This window comes from Styela clava, chromosome 5 (assembly GCF_964204865.1).
Source record: "Styela clava chromosome 5, kaStyClav1.hap1.2, whole genome shotgun sequence".
NCBI lineage: Eukaryota > Metazoa > Chordata > Ascidiacea > Stolidobranchia > Styelidae > Styela > Styela clava.
Genome location: NC_135254.1, coordinates 10,867,773 through 10,886,285, shown reverse-complemented (window position 1 = coordinate 10,886,285; position 18,513 = coordinate 10,867,773). Strand labels below are relative to the sequence as shown.

The 18,513-nt window shown below is 34.7% G+C and overlaps 1 protein-coding gene across 1 annotated transcript; it reads left to right on the top strand.

Moving 5' to 3' along the window:
• The first annotated feature begins 1,333 nt into the window (after positions 1-1,333).
• Positions 1,334-12,354, top strand: LOC120344969 (FACT complex subunit SSRP1-like). Its single transcript, XM_039414320.2, has 16 exons — positions 1,334-1,598; positions 3,172-3,357; positions 3,733-3,838; positions 4,229-4,419; positions 4,526-4,620; positions 4,997-5,132; positions 5,322-5,425; positions 6,085-6,213; positions 6,599-6,823; positions 7,428-7,500; positions 7,919-8,098; positions 9,100-9,246; positions 10,012-10,182; positions 10,546-10,643; positions 11,236-11,416; positions 11,862-12,354. Exons 1-16 carry the CDS (start codon positions 1,542-1,544, stop codon positions 11,940-11,942), a joined length of 2,160 nt encoding a protein of 719 aa, XP_039270254.2. The 5' UTR covers positions 1,334-1,541; the 3' UTR covers positions 11,943-12,354.
• Positions 12,355-18,513: the final 6,159 nt, after the last annotated feature.

Here is an 18,513-nt window from a genome sequence, read left to right as displayed (position 1 = left end):
AGCAAAATTTTAGACGAAATATCAAATTTCATAGAATTCACCCAAAATATTGAAATAAATAAAAGTAATAGCCTTCTAGCGAAGAAATTAATCTTTAACCACTGAAAATTTCAAAGCAATTGGTCCTGTATTCGAAGAGAAAAGCGATTTTTTAAAAACGTGTCAAAGAACAACAACAACACAAGAGAGCTACGCACAAATATATGGACACGTTAGACCAGAGCGAATCAGTCCTTACCGGTACCTTTGACGCTACCGGTACCCTCAAAAAAGTTCTGAATTTCCAGTAGCAAGAATTTTGCAGAATCAAAACGTACAGCCAGTCATGACACTGACTAAAATCCGTGTTCCCATGGATAAAAAATAATACAGCAAAATTTTAGACGAAATATCAAATTTCATAGAATTCACGCAAAATTTTGAAATAAATAAAAGTAATAGCCTTCTAGCAAAAAAATTAATCTTTAACCACTGAAAATTTCAAAGCAATTGGTCCAGTATTTGAAGAGAAAAGCGACTTTTTAAAAACGTGTCAAAGAACAAGAACAACATAATATTGAAACGATCGTTATGTCCACTACGTGTCCAATAATATTGAAACGATCGTTATTGCCACTAAACGTGTCCAATAATAACTCTTACTTATACAGTTATACAGTATACTTAAGACTCTAACTATAACGGCTCAGCACCATACGATGGCGATGTGCTCGTTAGAGTGATTGGAATAAATAGCTCGTACAGGCACTTTATTTTTGATGACGCGGTTCTGTCTGAGTTCCTTTCAAAGTTCAAAATGATTGTCCAAAGATGTTTATTGTTGAGTCAAAAGTTGGTGAAATAGTAGTCAGATAATGGTGCAATAGTTGTCAAACAGAAATCCGGTAAAATACAGTGCTATTACACAGGAGGGACCAATAATAACTATACGAAACAGGAAGTAGAATTATATGATGTAAATTTAAACTACGCCTAATTAATAATACTAACCCCCCCCCCCCCGATTGATTAAGATACAAATTTATACGTCCTACCTCCAAGCGGCTCACGCCGAAAGAGATCCCGCCAACATCAATGGTCAGGGTTCGATGCCCTAAGTTACCGTTGCCAGTTTAGTTACAATAATAGCGGTCACTGTTTATAATCATGGCCGCTACACTAACTATACCGAACAAAACCTTGGTAACATATTACAGTAATGCGGGTCTTCTTTAATTATTTGTTGGAAACGACTTTTCAGGTTTCTGTAGAAAGTCTTGATTGTAGATACTTTTTCGTGAACTCTACAGATTCCGCTGGAGGACGCACCACTGTTCGCGGGATTTTCCCTCTATTCACTCCATGTACTGAAGGCTTCTGATCCAAAGTGACTATAAAGTGTTATACTATAACTTATAGTCACTTTGTTCTGATCTAACCAAGGTTGGCTTGAGGCTTTGTGATAGAGTTAGTCTTTACAACAAGTACCGGTACTTCTAGTTTTGCCTCATTGGTGAAGATCTAACTTTGGATTACTTCTGCTGTACACAAGTAAAGCTGCCATGTCGGCCAGCGTTTTGGATTACAGTGATATTTATCAAGAAATTCGAGGCGCGTTGGTGAGTCAATCATGGGTTGTCATTGTTAATCATTTTGCCTTTACTGCGCATAGCCATAGCTTCACTGACTGTCTTGTAAGGGAGGAATAGGTACTCACTCTTATAATTGATGTCTTTTAATGTGGGGGTTTATTCTTCAGTTCTTCGAATCGAAAACTTAGGTACCGGTATCTGATCTAGACTATCGGATACATGAGAAATTTATTCTGTGATATAGGGTGGTGTAGCCAGTCTGCGGACGATTTCATTCAAACCGCTATAAAACAAAAACCAATATTTCTAACCCGTTAATTTTTTCACCGTAGGTGCATTGGCATTTATTCTACACGCTGAACTTCGAATTAACTTTCTCAACCAGGGGTTAAAGCTATACAAACCACCAAAGTTCGACACTCTGAAGACGTATTTGCGACCGAACGACCAGTGTGCGACCACGGATTTCAAGCCTTGAACATCGTTTCTGCTGCGTCGAGACTAGGGCATACGCAGCCATGCGTGAAAAAAAGGGCTTCTAATTGCATTTCTGACCGCCATATATTTTAAGAACACGATTATTTCAAACAAAATTCTTCAAATTATAAACAAAGCACCGCATCACAGCAATCAAACAGACAAAAACACGGTGGTCGCAAATTAGTTGACAAAGATATTATTGACGTATTGGAAATGCGCACCCCCCTACTCCCCCTCCTTTGAAGATAGAAACGCGAAACTTTAAAGATGGGTAAAAGAAACACAACTCTACCCACCTGCCAAGTTTCATCTCTTTATCTCTTATATTTGTATGGATTTTCAAGCTTTTTTGAAGGAACAATGGGTAGTTGGCGACATGGTAAAATGGTCCGTTTTTTTTCTTCGGTCAGGTTTTCGGGCATAACTTTTTTATTTGTGGCCGCATTTTAGTGTAATTTCGTAGAGCTACGAGGGATAAGTGGACGATAACGCGTGAGAAATATCGGCGCGTTTCGTTAATTTTTTCGGCATTAATTTAATCGATGAAGTTGATGGTCGCAGATAGGTCATGGCCGCAAAGTGGGTAAGCCACCCAATCACAATAAAAAGTTTTTGTTTGGTGTCAAATGTGAAACAGTGCTGCAGTAGGCTATGCCATACAATTATGTGCGAGAGGATTTCTGGACTCCTTGCCATTATAGGGTGGTAACTGTGGCAAGCTGGTCAATTACCGTACCTACGGCTTCCTCCAACACCAAATTCATCCATCTCAAACAAATAATTGGCTAACTAATCTCATACTCGTCATGGACTCGTACGGTAACTAAACGAGATACTGTGGTTCACCCTATGATTGAGCCATCGTATCGGCTTTCTTCTCCTCCGGGATGATTATGCAAAATCTTATTATAACTGTGCCGTACTGACTTTTATTTCAGGGACAGCATTGCCTACCTAATTTAGTAACACCTCTGGTGAGGTGAGATCATGGGATTTGAACCAGCGATCTGTAACTTGTGATGTTTTCATATTTTTTTCCCAATGTTTTAAGCAGGACAATAACTTCATATGATATGGATATTTTATCGGTTTATAAATTTAAATGGTATTTATTTTTCAGCATGAAGGTAGACTCCGGCTTAACAATAATAATGTCGTTTTCAAAAATATAAAAACTGGAAAAGTTGAAACAATTCCACTATCCGACATAGAGAGTGTTGTGTGGAGAAGAGTTGCTCGGGGATATGAGTTGAAACTTGAGTTGACAGACGGACGTTCTTGCAAATACGATGGATTCAAAGAGGCGGTATATATCTTGCAAATATTTTATGCTGTATCATAGCTTAACTTATTTTCTGAGTACCGTAATTACATAGTGAAAAATTTGCATCCCCAATTAACCATTTTTTTTTTCTTTCCTGTAACGGATATGCTGGTATTTTCCAGTTATCATTTAAAATATGCAATTTTATTCCTGCTACAGCATTCTTGCGTTACACGCATACAGATCCACTGGCGCAAAGACATTGAGAAAGGATTGGGAGTTAGTCTCGCGCACCTCTACTGATAGTTGTATCATTTCAAACATTGTCAAAATTTATATGCTATTCCACCATGTTTGGGATATTATGATTGTTGTGTTGTGGTTATTAATACAATATCAATAACATACAAATTTCAGGAGTTTGAAAAGATCAATAAGCATGTGAAAAATAATTACAATGTTACAATTGAACAACAAGACATGTCTGCGAAAGGATGGAACTGGGGTGATACAACATTCAATGGTAGGCTACATTTTGTTTCAAATTTGTCATCATATGTGATTGAACTATCACTCTGAGTAAATCCATACACAAAAATGCACTTTCAAATTGGTTGTAATCGTAATATTTTCAAGAACTGGAATCTTAATTTTATCTTTAATATTTCATTGCACGCTAATTCAGGTAGCAGACATGAGATCTTTTAATAATATGATTGAAGTAATATTTTATGACTTAAATTATTTAAGAATATTCGGGCATTTGAATGGGTTGTTTTAAAGTATAACCTGTAATAATCGCTCACTTTTTGTCTACTGTTGTATAGAGACTTGAGAATGTCAATGATATTATGTTTAATTTCTGTTTTTTTAACGATATGAAAATTAAAAGAAGACTTATGACAATTTATAGGTTATGAACTACAGTTTGATGTTGACTCAAAAAGAGCTTTTGAAATTCCATTGCAAAATGTATCACAATGTACACCAGGAAAAAACGAAGTTTCATTAGAATTTCATCAGAATGATGATGCAGAATTATCCCTTATGGAAATGAGGTTTTTTGTTCCGCCATCACAAAACGATGAAACTGATACTGTGCAGGTTTTTTCTCCTATATTTTTTGTTTGTTCTGAGTTTCAGTACTTATCAGAAAACTAAAAATAATATACAAGACTTATTCCTTATAATTTCCGAATTTAATCCACAGGTTTTCAGTGATAATGTTATATCGAAAGCTGATGTACTGCAAGCGAAAGGAAATGCCATTTGTACATTTCAAGATTTACAATGTCTCACACCAAGGTTGGTTATGTATTTGAAGTGTTTTGTCTTTTAGCGTCTCATTTACTGTTGGCCATTGGTCGTAGCATTAGCCACGATATGTTGATTTATCATTAGTTTCAGCACCATTTTATGATAAAAATACTTTTCTGATTCCACTGTTTCTTAGCTGTAGGATATATAGAATGAAATTTCCAATTGAGTTGAGTTCCGTCATGCTGTTTTGGCACATTGTACTATGTGTGGGGCTCATGTGGGCATGATTATCTGTGAAGGGATTGCTTGGTTTTATGCCATTATAAGTAACTCACGTCACAGCTATATATGTTATTGAACATTCTTCTTAAAAAAATTAGATATGAAAAGATTCAAGTTTTTATTTGCCTTATTTTTACAGAGGTAGATATGACATTAGAATGTATCCAAAGTTTGTTCAACTTCACGGAAAGACGTTCGATTACAAAATCACATATACTTCCATACTACGACTCTTTTTACTTCCACACAGAGATCAGAGACAAATTTTCTTTGTGGTAATTTCGAAATTTTTAATACAAACGCAGTAACTAATTTTTTTCTTTGTTTATTGCATTATTCTGTTTTCTCTGTCATAGATCTGTTTATTTTAACCATTGGTGTATTCCATTTAATGTCTATTCAATTTTTTTTTGCTTTTTTTTATTTATAAATATTTTACTTTAAAGTTTTCAAACTTATTTCAGGTCAGTCTTGATCCTCCTGTCAGACAAGGACAAACCAGATATCATTTCCTTGTTCTTTTATTTTATAAAGAAGATGAAATGTCTGTAGAAATGACTTTGTCTGAGTAAGTACTTTTTTCATAGTTTTAATATTATTTAGAATGGTGCTCTTTTAGTAGAATGTTGAAGCAGAGTAAAATTTTGGTCAACAACAGTTTTATGGTGAAAACAGTTTTTGTATATTATTGACATCATTATTTTTGTCAATACTCACAGAGAGTTATTTGTAGTAACATTTTGTTACCTGTCAATGTTTGTTGACTATTAATTATTAGTAATATTTCTGAGATTAATAATTTTAAATATTAGGAAAGTGAAAACTATGTTAGATTCTATGACATATTAAATTTATTTTAAATGCCATTTTGAAAATAATGGGTTTGTGTTCACTCATTTTTACAATTTCCACTTGAAAATCATCTGAGTAAATAAATAACAAGATTTCGAGAATTGGTGTTAATGATATTTTAGGGCAATATAAATTTCTATAAATTTTCGAAATTGAAAATGTTGCACCATATATTTCAAAAATTATAATTATTGCTATAAGTTGATAATAGTATTTCAGCATATTGATATTAATACCCAATTATTTTGGTGATAGGGAATTGGTATCGGACTAACAGTTGGTATTTTAGTGGTATTTTTACACACATTTTTGGAAAATGCATAAAAATACTTGTTTGTTTGCTTACTGCTTGCCTTCAAATGTTGTTTAAAACAGGAGAGAAATTGAAGAAAAGTTTGGAGATCGATTGCAAAAAGATATGTCGGGGCCAATATATGAAGTTGTAAGTCGTGTTATGAAAAATCTAGTGCAACGAAAAATAACTGTTCCTGGTTCATTCAAGGGGTAAGATATTTAAGATTGAAAATATTGAATCCAGCTTGTCCAGTAGCATGTAAAACATATAAAAATAGGCCTAGTTAATGTACTAAACTAAATTCTGCAAAGTACCGGTATCTGATATTTGAGACTGTCTAAGGAATTCAGGTGTTTAAAAATGAACTTGATCAGAATTCAGTTATTCAGGCCTGAAATCTCCGCTTCTTGTACAGAATGACTGAATGATTTCTTTTATCATATTTGACAATAATGAAAGCAAAATAAATTGACATAAATTGAAACAATTTTGAGATGCCTTACAAAATTTCTTCGTATAACTTGGTCTTTATCAAAATTATGTCGTTAAACGTTTTACCATTTGTTTATAATGTTTTTTTAATATTTTTATCAGTCCAAACAGTGACCAATCCATCATGTGTACTTACAAAGCATCATCAGGATTTCTCTTCCCACTGGAGAGAGGTTTCATGTATGTCCATAAACCTCCGATTCATGTTCGATTTGATGAAATTGCTTTCGTGAATTTTGCTCGTGGATCAGCTACCAGCAGCAGATCCTTCGATTTTGAAATTGAAACAAGAAGTCAGACTGCTTATGTTTTCAGCAATATTGAAAAGTTAGTCAATGAATGTTATAATCTAACCTATATATTTGGTACTCCCGTAGTGTGTGTACTATGTTAGGGTTAGGCCATAATTTTTTTCTGATTTTCCTTATTTATGTCTGTGTCAGGCAATTGAATACCCCACCCCCCTGCTCATAGGTTTCAGTCTCTTTATACAACTTGATGTAAAGTAGGAGAACAAAATTAGTTACCTCCATATTGGTACACACACTGGAGCGCCTGTTATTGTAATGTTGATTTTATCCCCTCTCATTTTTCATATTTTTTACACTATTACCCTGAACAAGGCTACACTCCACATGTTTTATTTTTAGAAGTAACCAAATTTATGGGGTTTAAATCCTTTATATTTTTATACAGCAGTTTATTGCACAGTATTAGCTCACACTCTTACTTGACATTTCAAAAATTATTCTGTTCCCTTTTCAAATCATAACATCATAGGGTAGATATTATTTAGCATGTGGGTGTCTACCACAACTGTACTGACCATAAATTCTGTTCTATCTTACATTACATTAGTCAGATTCTCAACAATAGATTTACGATTTTGGCAAATTTAAAACTAATAACCTTTACATTGTTTTCTCGACAGAAATTGTTACCCTGCTCTTTTCGATTTTGTGAGTCAGAAAAAATTAAAGATCAAAAACATTGGAAAAGGAGTGGTGAGTTTTTCTGATACACCTATGGAATTGTTAATAAAATAGTATTGCTGTGTATTCCCATTGTATATGATCTTCTAGATAGGTGATGACCATGAGGTTTTAGCTTATGATCTTTAATAATCTGCAAACAGCAGCGTCAATAGAGATAAGCCCAATGCGCAGATTGCTAGATAATATTGCTATAATATAATATTGGACCGAATTTAAATTGCAAAAGGACTTTTGGTTTGACTTTTTTGGTTGATAAAATTCATATATTTTTTACTAAAACTAATTGAAAACCGTTAACCAAAACCTGAAAAGCATTAATTTTACCAAGTGTTTTTAACATTCTATTATACAAGGGTATGCGCTAATTTTTCATTATCGAAGTTTACTGTAATTTGAATTTGCGGTTGAGTTGACATTCTTCTTACAGGATGGAGGTGGAAATATCGATATTATGGCAAACAGTGATTCAGAAGATGAACAGCATGATGCTTATCTTGAGAGAATGAAGCAAGAAGCAGCAGATCGAGATGAAGATGATGGAGGAGGAGACAGTGATGAAGATTCAGAAGAAGATGAAGACTTCAATCCTGGTGCAGAACCAGATGAGGTAAAGTAATATGATTGAAAATAGATTCATCAAATTTGTTTGATATCTACAAATAGGTGATCAAAGGATTCAATGCCAATTCTATTCGACAGGGGTTAGTCAACCTCTCTTCTCCCATTTACCCCTTGTCACAAATTTGAAGAGTTAAATTCAGCATTTTTTACTCATTACTAAAATACAGATAGTTTTTTCTGCAGTGTGTTCATATTTTGGTGCTTCAGAAGTGTGTGTATCAATATGGAGGTAACTAATTTTGTTCGCCTACTTCACATCAAGTTGTATAAAGGGACTGAAACCTATGGGCAGGGGGATATTCACTTGACTAACACAGACAGTCTCAGAACTCTAGAACTAAAATAAGGAAAACCGGAATAAAATCATGGCCTAACCCTAACCTGGTACACACACTACGGGAGTACCCATATTTGTTATGCAACAGAAGACGCTGCATTCTGCTATATGGTGGACAGTCACATTTGATTTTATGATAGGTGCTTTTGAAATTGGATATTACAAACATTTTATTGCTATAAGAATGACGGCACATTTCATAATATTTTGCAGTAGGCTACACATTAAGATAAACATTTTTATTGCATATCTTTTACTAAAATGATATCTTGGTCGTTTTTGCAATATATGAAAGCTAATGTGGCTACTTCACAAGGTGTTTCTTGCCTCTGATTGTTGTTGTTTTTTATTTATAAAAATACATTTTTTTGTCACCTTGGACACCTTAATACTAAAAATTATCACTTTTATAAAATTTAAAAAAATGCAAGAGTTGAAAATATAAAATAAGATTCATTAAAATTCAAAGACTTTTTATCATTTTCCTAATCCTTTGAAATTGTTGTTATCTTCGGACAGTCAGGAAAATCATTCGACAACTCAGCTACAACTGCACATGCACTATGGATTTATTTATATATGCCACAAGACCCATTTTCACGGTACTCATATTTAGGATGATGATAATTGTTCTGTCATCTTTATTCTAGGTGGCAGATGAATATGATTCAGATGTTCGGAATACAAGTTCAGATGAAAATGATGAAAAAGGTTCGGACAATGATGAAGAAGAGAAAAAACCTAAGAAGAAAAAGAAAGAGAAATCTTCCACAAAACGAAGCAGCAGTAAGAAAGAGGTAATTTTTTTTATACAAACTTAGGATAGGATTTACATATTTATCCCGGGGAAGAGAAAGCCGATAAGATTGCTTATATAAATGGTGAACCACGCCCTCTCGCCTAGTTCATAGTCCATAGTAGGGACCATGAACAGATGAACTTGATGGTGGAGGAAGCCGTAACCGACCAGCGATTACGTGAATCACCCTATGACGGCGAGGAGTCCAGCAATTTTCTCGTACATAATCATACCCGCGTGGAATCCGAATCTGCGAACCCACGCAGGGTAATCAGAGATGCAGTGGCGAGCGTATTCCTAAGGCTTAGCCATATGATTTACACCGCAACGCCAACATTGGTGTCAACATCTGTAGAATAGTTTAGCTTTTTTTACTTCTTTTTTGGTTTCTGACACTTCAGCAGAAGTTCTATGTACTATGTTATCAGTAGTCTTTATATTTCAGTCTCCTGCTTTGAGCAATTTTGTTTTAAAATTTATCTCTTAGATATTTGTGATTGTGAATGAAGGTTGAGTTGATAATCTTCAAATTGTCCACGTTCATTTATAAGTTTTTATGATACTTTATTAAAACAATTGAAATGTAAAAATTTTTCACTATTTCGTTTCCCACCTAGCCAGTAGTAAAACCTTCATTTGATCTGAATAGGCTATATAGGAGCCAAATTATGGGTAAACAATAAACATCACTAATCTGTTTAAGCATTGTTGTTTGTGGCAGATTAAGGATGGGATTTTAAGATCTTGACTACTTATTATACAGGGTAAGAAGAAAAAGGATCCAAATGCACCAAAGCGTCCGTCTTCAGCTTACATGCAGTGGTTATCAGATAACAGAAGTAAAATAAAGAAGGAAAATCCTGAATTGAGCATGACTGAAATTGCAAAACATGCAGGAAAATTATGGAAAGATGTTTCCGATGCTGAGAAAAAGGTATTTCAAAATCGAACGTCTGAATTTCTTATTGATAGCATATTCGCTGTAGTAGATAATAGATAGATAATAGTGATAACTTTATTTAGTTGATTATTTTTGTGTCATTAATCACTGACTATTTTCTTAGTATAAGTAGCAAATCTATGGTGATCTGTTATTTGTACTAAATTTTGACTGTAAATGATATTTATTATTCAAAATCATTTTTTGGAATGTATTTGGAAGAGTAAGAATGCAAAATAATTTCTCAAGACTTTTGAAAAATTCTGACTTGTTAGTCCAGTTGATAAGAGTGACGACTCCATAAAGACATTGATGTTTCATTTTTCTGTTGAAATTGTCTAATTTATCGATTTTTAGTCTTACAATGAGAAGTATGAGAAAGATAAGATAAGATATAAAGAAGAAATGAGAAAATACGAAGCTGCTGGAGGATCCAGACATATTTCACCTATAAAGTATGTATTTGTTTTTGTTGACGTGCCCTCTATATCTTTTCCAATAATGGAACAATATTGTTCCAAACCACAATACTAAACAGTGCTAAGAAGTTGGAATTTCGCTTGTTTTCATTGGAGTTGTGGCTGGAGTCTAATATTAAACTCTCCAGAGTCGGAATCACAGATTTTGGATAGTGATGAAAGAAATCAAAACTTCCTACTATAAATCCAAAAGCGTTAATTTTAGCAGTTTAACAGTTTATAACGAAGGTCTGCACATGATAAAGATTTCGTTATCAAAATTTGATAACTCGGAGTGGTGTTGGAGACAAAATCTTTTACAACCCAGACTATGGGTGAAGTTTATTCACAGCCCCGAAGTTCATATTTTATCTATCATGCTTATCTGTGTTAACTGGTTTAAAGCTACCCTATTTTTATGGTTAATTTTATGCTTTCAATATCTAGGCTTCCAAATAAAGTTCTAAAAGAACGGGCACTGTTATCTTTCAAGTTTAACTTTCTAGGAATGTGAAACAAGGGTTGAAAGACTGGCTAAAATTTTCAATATTTTGTGAAAAAGTCTCATGTAAAATATTCCTCATTCAAGGAAACAGAAAAAATCTTCACCAAAAGGTTCGTCGAAAACTTCGAAATCTCCTAAAAAGTCACAACCTGGTGGATTTAAAAGCAAAGAATTCATACAAGACAGTGGGTCATCGTCATCTGATTCTGATAATGACAAACCAAAAGCAAAGATTGCAAAGAAGGAAAGCAGTCCTGAACCTAAGGTACGTCTGGTTGATAAAAGCAAAGTACAAATTTCCAGATCGAAAAATTAGTATCGATCATCTTGCTTGCTAAAGCACCATTGCTAAATAGATTTTAATTTACAATCCATGATTTCATTAAGAAATGATGAAATCTGCCAATTAGGACAGCATTTTTCGCTTGCGTAGAAAAGCCGATTGGGTGGCCAATCACATGGCCTCGAGTTTGTACATCTGTCCTTCAGGAGATTGAATACTTCAAAAAGTTTATTGAAATCCAGTTTAATTCAGAATCGGGTGTATTATTTTTAAATAAATAAATTAATTGAATTATTAGAAATCGTAGAATACCAAGGAAATAACATCCTTTATGCCAGAATAAAATTTACAATATAACCAATTATATCAACAGAGTATACAAGCTGATGTAACATTTTAATATTGTTATTCATATTGATTCAAACAGGCGTCAGGTTCTGAAGAAGAGTCTGCACAAGAATCAGAGGCTGAAAGTACACCTGCTTCGTCAGGGGAAGATAGTGATTAGATGGAAACATGGCGAATATTGAACGGATTCATCTCAGTAAAGAAGGAATTTTGCTTTCCTGATTAGATAATGAATATCCTGGTACAACTGGTTTCTACATTCATGTATACATGGTCGTTGTTCTATTGCAGTCCCTTCATGTTGCCTCTCTGTTTTGATAATGTCAGTCGAGGGCCTATTGATCTGAATCAAGAAATCCTGGTGTAATCCTTATGCTTATACAACATTTGTGCTTCTACATTATGACAACGCTCTCATTAATGTTCCGGTCTAAAATAATTTTAACAGTTTAAATAAATCCTGTCCAATAACAGGGTATGGTAGATGTTGTAAAACTAGTTTTTGAAGTCTTTGTGAACACTGCCTCTGATGCTTTTCATTCGTTGTTGTAATAAACTTCATGTCAAATGTGTGATCTGCTCGTATATTCAGCAGCAATACGAAATGGCCGTTCAAAACTAGAATATACATCATGGAAACGACATTTCTCAGTTATTATTTAGGCTTAAAGAAAAGATTTACACTATCGAAGTAAATCAGACTCTCACTTCCATATCGCGTATTATTTGCGGTGACCATAGAAACGAAAAGAAAAGCCTATGTAACATGTTTATATATTTAGAACGACATACTGCAGTTTCAGATTTTGAAGCAATGCCGCTGTTGAAGTAGTTTTAAATTACAAACAAATTTCTCGGGGCATTTATTAAAAATGCATTTGTTATTGACAAGGGCAAACATCAGCTGGAAAATTGATTTACCTAAGTTACAATTAATTATATTCATCACGCCAATGATTTGTTGCAACAATTTCTCACTGTTAGACGCACTTCATTGCAAGTCAACCTACTGATTGTGGCTTTTCGAGATGAATAAATAAACATGCGCCACACCGCTGAGCCGAATCGAACAATCGATGTTAAGAGAAAATTAGGTAATCGGCTGGCAAAAATCGAAACTAAAGCAGAAACGATCGAATATTTACAACTTTCGCCATTGAAACCAGTATGAAATTGATGTTGCGTTCATCTCAGTGATGCAAAGGCTTTCAGTCTTGATCGGACACTATTCTGATACTGTGACGTCACAAACATTGGTAATTTATTTCAAAATGAAGAATAAAGCAAAAAATTTATTCATTTTTTGATCGGGCTGTTGAGGTCGATATAAATTTTCGAAAATGGACGTTATTGAAGGACTTACGACTAAAGTCGAGGAACGTCGGGCTTTGGTTTACGCGACAAATTTAGCCCTTACTGATCTCGTATGGGACGAAAGGGAGATAATGGGCCAAATCGGAGTCAAGAACGTAGTTTACGAAAAAAACGTTTTCTCAAGAATTTCGTTCGACAAGTGGAATACATTTTCCGATGTAGAGGCAGTGTGGCAGGAAGGAGATGGTGCCATCGATTTATTCAGTTTCAAAGTAAACTGGCCGGAGGAAAGCGAGGTCGCTATTTTTGCACTCAGTGGTTTCCAGAATAATTGCACAACATGGGATAACAACAATGGAAACAACTATACAATATCAAGATATATTGCATCCATTCCTACAACTACATCTGATGTTAGCATTCTGCAAAAACCAGATGCTTTGAGTGAAAAAGATTCAACTTCGTCCACCTCGCCTTCAATAAAGGAAGTAAATAAAGACGAACCTGAAATAAATTGTCATAAAACATTCGATGATTGTTTAACAGCGAAAGACAATCAAATATTGCAGTTACAAATAAAACAGGGTGGCGATTCGCGGTTGGAATCGTTTACCCAACATTCGGAAACCCCATGTCGAGAGAGTGGTGATATTCTGGATGCTGATAATGCTCAGGTTCAATTAGGAGAAGAGTCAGCATCATTGCCACAGACAACAGAACTACTGTCAATTCCTGAAATCATTTCCAATGATACGATACCAACGTCTAATAATGAGCAAAAATTCACCGTTTTGCCAGAAGTTGCAGGAAGGAAAAAGAAAGGAGGATTTTTTCGACGATTTGCAAAAATCTTTTCTCTGAAGAAGTTTAGGAAATCAAAACGATGATTTCCAACTGATCTTTGTTTTCATTATTTAATTTTATTTTTATTTAATATTTAATAAAAATACAAAAACATTTCATCGTTTCATAATAATAAATAAGACAATCCACCGATCTGAAGACACGTGGCCCATACGAGATCGGCCGAATTATACTAAACGTGAACGACACGCGAAGAGAATGCGTTTTAGGCAGGATTGAATTCATACCCTGGATCGTTTTTTTATTGTCGATATTTATCCCAAAGTAATTTCATATTTTATTTGTTCACTCCACTCCAAATCCTCGTGTGCGCTTTATTGGCTGCAATTATTGAAAGTTAACACTCTTTGATTTGCCGTAATATTGTAGTTTGAGACCTACTTACCCCAAATATCGAGAGGTAGAAATAACAAGAAATAATAAATTTTTCAATTGGTAATTAGTGAAATACCTTACTGACTCCAAGCAAAAAATTCCCGTTTAGTCAAATAACTGGTACGCCATTCTTGTAGGATACTGCTAATCGCAATGAATTTGGGAAAGAAAATCAAACGAAAACACTGCTAAAAATTCTCCCTTTTACTAAACATAATTCAGGCGAATACATTCCCCTATTTCGGATCAGGCAATGAAGCAGCGCAAAGTAAGTAATTTATACCGTATTATGCGATATATGATACAAGCGGTATGTGTTGTAAGGCTTGGTGGTGCATTAGTTAAGTGAGTTACGCTGAACGTTACAGGAGATTTGCAAATAATACAGATTCGAAATACACAAATCACAATTTATTTTTACTAACCAGCTACCATGATGGCTTAATAGTGGACCTGTTCAAGATTTCGGATTTGAAAGGTAGAAAACCCCAGTCATAGTTGTAGTATATCACATGCCTTTCAAACCATGCATTCCTAGTAGTCGATTGCCCAAATTCTTGTTTGGAAAGATGTTAAAGAAGTTGAATAAACTATAATTCAAATTTAGAAAAAGTTGAATTGATTTTATTCCAGCAAATTCGACAAGTTAGCCGTTCCTACAGGTCAATTTTTATAACGGTTATCTACTTGAGAAAAACTGAAAACTCAAATCCTTCCAAATTTCTTCTAGGAAGAAGATTTTAATTTAATTTAAGAATGTTTTGCAGATATTGAGCGAATATATATATAACAAACTTCAGATGTAATACTGAGCAAATGGTACTCCCGTAGTGTCTGTACTAGGTTAGGGTTATGCCATAATTTTATTACGATTTTTCTTATTTTAATTCTATTACGAGTTCGGGGAACGTCTGTGTTGGCCAAGTGAATATACCCCCGTCCATGGGTTTCAGTCCCTTCACACAACTTGATGTAATATAGGCGAACAAAATTAGTTACCTCTAAATTGGTACACACACTTAGAGCGCGCCGAGCAAATTGATTGAAATAATTTAAAATATGGGAAAATCATGTCATTTCACGACTGAGAGCAACTGTACGATTGTTTACCGAGATAGTGTGTTTACCAGCTCGTATCAAGGCAAACACCCGTCAACCGGGGCAACACACAAGAAACTCGTTATATCGGCTTCATGTGAAGATATATGTATATATTCCAGCTTGTATTGTGTTTGAAATCTATGGAAGTTTAGGAAATTGCACAGAATTTTTTTTATACCTGAAGTGAATATGTTATTCACCTGTCTAAAGAGGTTAGCTTCTGCGTAAACGTGAGTACTCTTCAAGCTTCATGTCAAAATAATGTTGGATGTTATGTACGTCATTATATTTCAAATGTATGTTTTTAGGAGAGTTAAGTAGATGTTCTTTTTAGCTTTATATAACAGCAACGCATAATTTAGATTATTAAGATTAAGATTATTTGCAAATTTCCTGTAACGTTCAGCATAACTGACTTAACTAATGCACCACCAAGCCTTACACCACATACCGCTTGGATCATATATCGCATAATACAGTATAATTTACTTGTTTTGCGCTCCTTTCATTGCCTGATCCGAAATAGGGGAATGTATTCGCCTGAATTATGTTTAGTAGAAGGGAGAATTTTTAGCAGTGTTTTCGTTTGATTTTCTTTCCCAAATTCATTGCGATTATCAGTATCCTACAAGAATGGCGTACAAGTTATTTGACTAAACGAGAATTTTTTGCTTGGAGCAATGAGCATATATATAGTTAGTAAGTTATTTTACTAATTACCAATTGAAAAATTTAATATTTCTTGTTATTTCTACCTCTCGATATTTGGGGTGAGCTACAATCCACGGAATGAATTCAATCCTGCCTAAAACGCATTCTCTTCGCGTGTCGTTCACGTTTAGTATAATTCGGCCGATCTCGTTTGGGCCACGTGTCTTCAGATAGGCGGATTGCTCTATTTCTTATGATTAAACGATGAAATATTTTTGTATTTTTATTAAATATCAAATAAAAATAAAATTAAATAATGAAAATAAAGATCAGTGGGCAATCATCGTTTTGATTTCCTAAACTCCTTCAGAGAAAAGATTTTTGCAAATCGTCGGAAAAATCCCCCTTTCTTTTTCCTTCCTGCAACTTCTGGCAAAACGGTCAATTTTTGCTCTTTATTAGACGTTGGTATCGTATCATTGGAAATGATTTCAGGAATTGACAGTAGTTCTGTTGTCTGTGGCAATGATGCTGACTCTTCTCCTAATTGAACCTGAGCATTATCAGCATCCCGGATATCACCACTCTCTCGACATGGGGTTTCCAAATGTTGGGTAAACGATTCCAACCGCGAATCGCCACCCTGTTTTATTTGTAACTGCAACATTTGATTGTCTTTCGCTGGTAAACAATCATCGAATGTTTTATGACAATTTATTTCAGGTTCGTCTTTGATTACTTCCTTTATTGAAGGCGAGGTGGACGAAGTTGAATCTTTTTCAACTCAAAGCATCTGGTTTTTGCAGAATGCTAACATCAGATGTAGTTGTTGGAATGGATGCAATATATCTTGATATTGTATAGTTGTTTCCATTGTTGTTATCCCATGTTGTGCAACCATTCTGGAAACCACCGAGTGCAAAAATAGCGACCTCGCTTTCTTCCGGCCAGTTTACTTTGAAACTGAATAAATCGATGGCACCATCTCCTACCTGCCACACTGCCTCTACATCGGAAAATGTATTCCACTTGTCGAACGAAATTCTTGAGAAAACTTTTTTTTCGTAAACTACGTTCTTGACTCCAATTTGGCCCATTATCTCCCTTTCCTCCCATACGAGATCAGTAAGGGCTAAATTTATCGCGTAAACCAAAGCCCGTTCCTCGACTTTAGTCGTAAGTCCTTCAATAACGTTCATTTTCGAGAATTTATATCGACCTCAACCGCCCGATCAAAAAATGGATAAATTTTGCTTTATTTTTCATTTTGAATTAAATTACCAATGTTTGTGACGTCACAATATCAAAATAGTTTCATACTGGTTTCAATGGCGAAAGTTGTAAATGTTCGATCGTTTCTGCTTTAGTTTCGATTTTTGCCAGTCGATTACCTTATTTTCTCTTTACATCGATTGTTCGATTCGGCTCAGCGGTGTGGCGCATGTTTATTTATTCATCTCGAAAAGCCACAATCAGTAGGTTGACTTGCAATGAAGTGCGTCTAACAGTGAGAAATTGTTGCAACAAATCATTGGCGTGATGAATATAATTAATTGTAACTTAGGTAGATCGTGTTTATCAATTTTCCAGCTGATGTTGGCCCTTGTCAATAACGAATGCATTTTAATAAATGACGCGAGTTTAATTTGTAATTTTAATACTTCAACAGCGGCATTGCTTCAAAATCTGAAACTGCAGTATGAGGTTAAAATTAACTACAATACTTTGGATTGAAGTTGCATGCTATGATTTCGTGTACAGATTCCTTGAAGTTTTCCAGTATTTCCCATTTGTTTTCGGCCTCTTTGTAAACCTCTATTGTATTCGGTCCAAAGCTATCACCACCGATTACGTAGAGCTTATTTTCAACAATACAGGCACTGAAGCAATTACGAGAAATGCACATGCTTGCTATTTCAGTCCATTCATTTGTATTGGCGCTGTAAAACTCTACCTCGTTATCGATTCCACCGTTTACGATACCACCGCAAAGGTAGACTTTATGACACAAAGCTGCAGCTGCTGCACTCATTCTAATTCTTTTCATCTTTGCTATGTCCGACCATTTTTGTGTTGCTGGGTCGTACCGTCTGGCTCGTCTTGCAGAACCGCACCCAATTGCATATATGAAGTCATTTGACGCAGCGACAGCGATTCTAGGTTCGAGGTTAGTGCCAGGTAGGTTCTCAGACCATTTGTCGATGGTTGGATTATATGAAAAAGTGCGATTTTCTAAGGGTGAGTCTAAATTGTCTAAAAAACTGTGACCGTTTTCAAGGAAAATTAGAGACAAATATTTTCTGAATTAAAAAAAATAAAATTCCAAATCCATCATGGCTATCTAATTCCACCGATGCAAACAAGTCTTTTTTTTAGAGTTTTACAATATCCTAAACGTTGTTACAGATTTTCTATCAAAATCTATT

Bases quoted from the DNA above. Each gene is read 5' to 3' on its own strand.
- LOC120344969 (XM_039414320.2), top strand. From the start codon at position 1,542: ATGTCGGCCAGCGTTTTGGATTACAGTGATATTTATCAAGAAATTCGA. The intron at 4,420-4,525 runs GTTTTTTCTCCT...TTTAATCCACAG, and splicing joins ATGAAACTGATACTGTGCAG to GTTTTCAGTGATAATGTTAT. The intron at 10,644-11,235 runs GTATGTATTTGT...TCCTCATTCAAG, and splicing joins AGACATATTTCACCTATAAA to GAAACAGAAAAAATCTTCAC.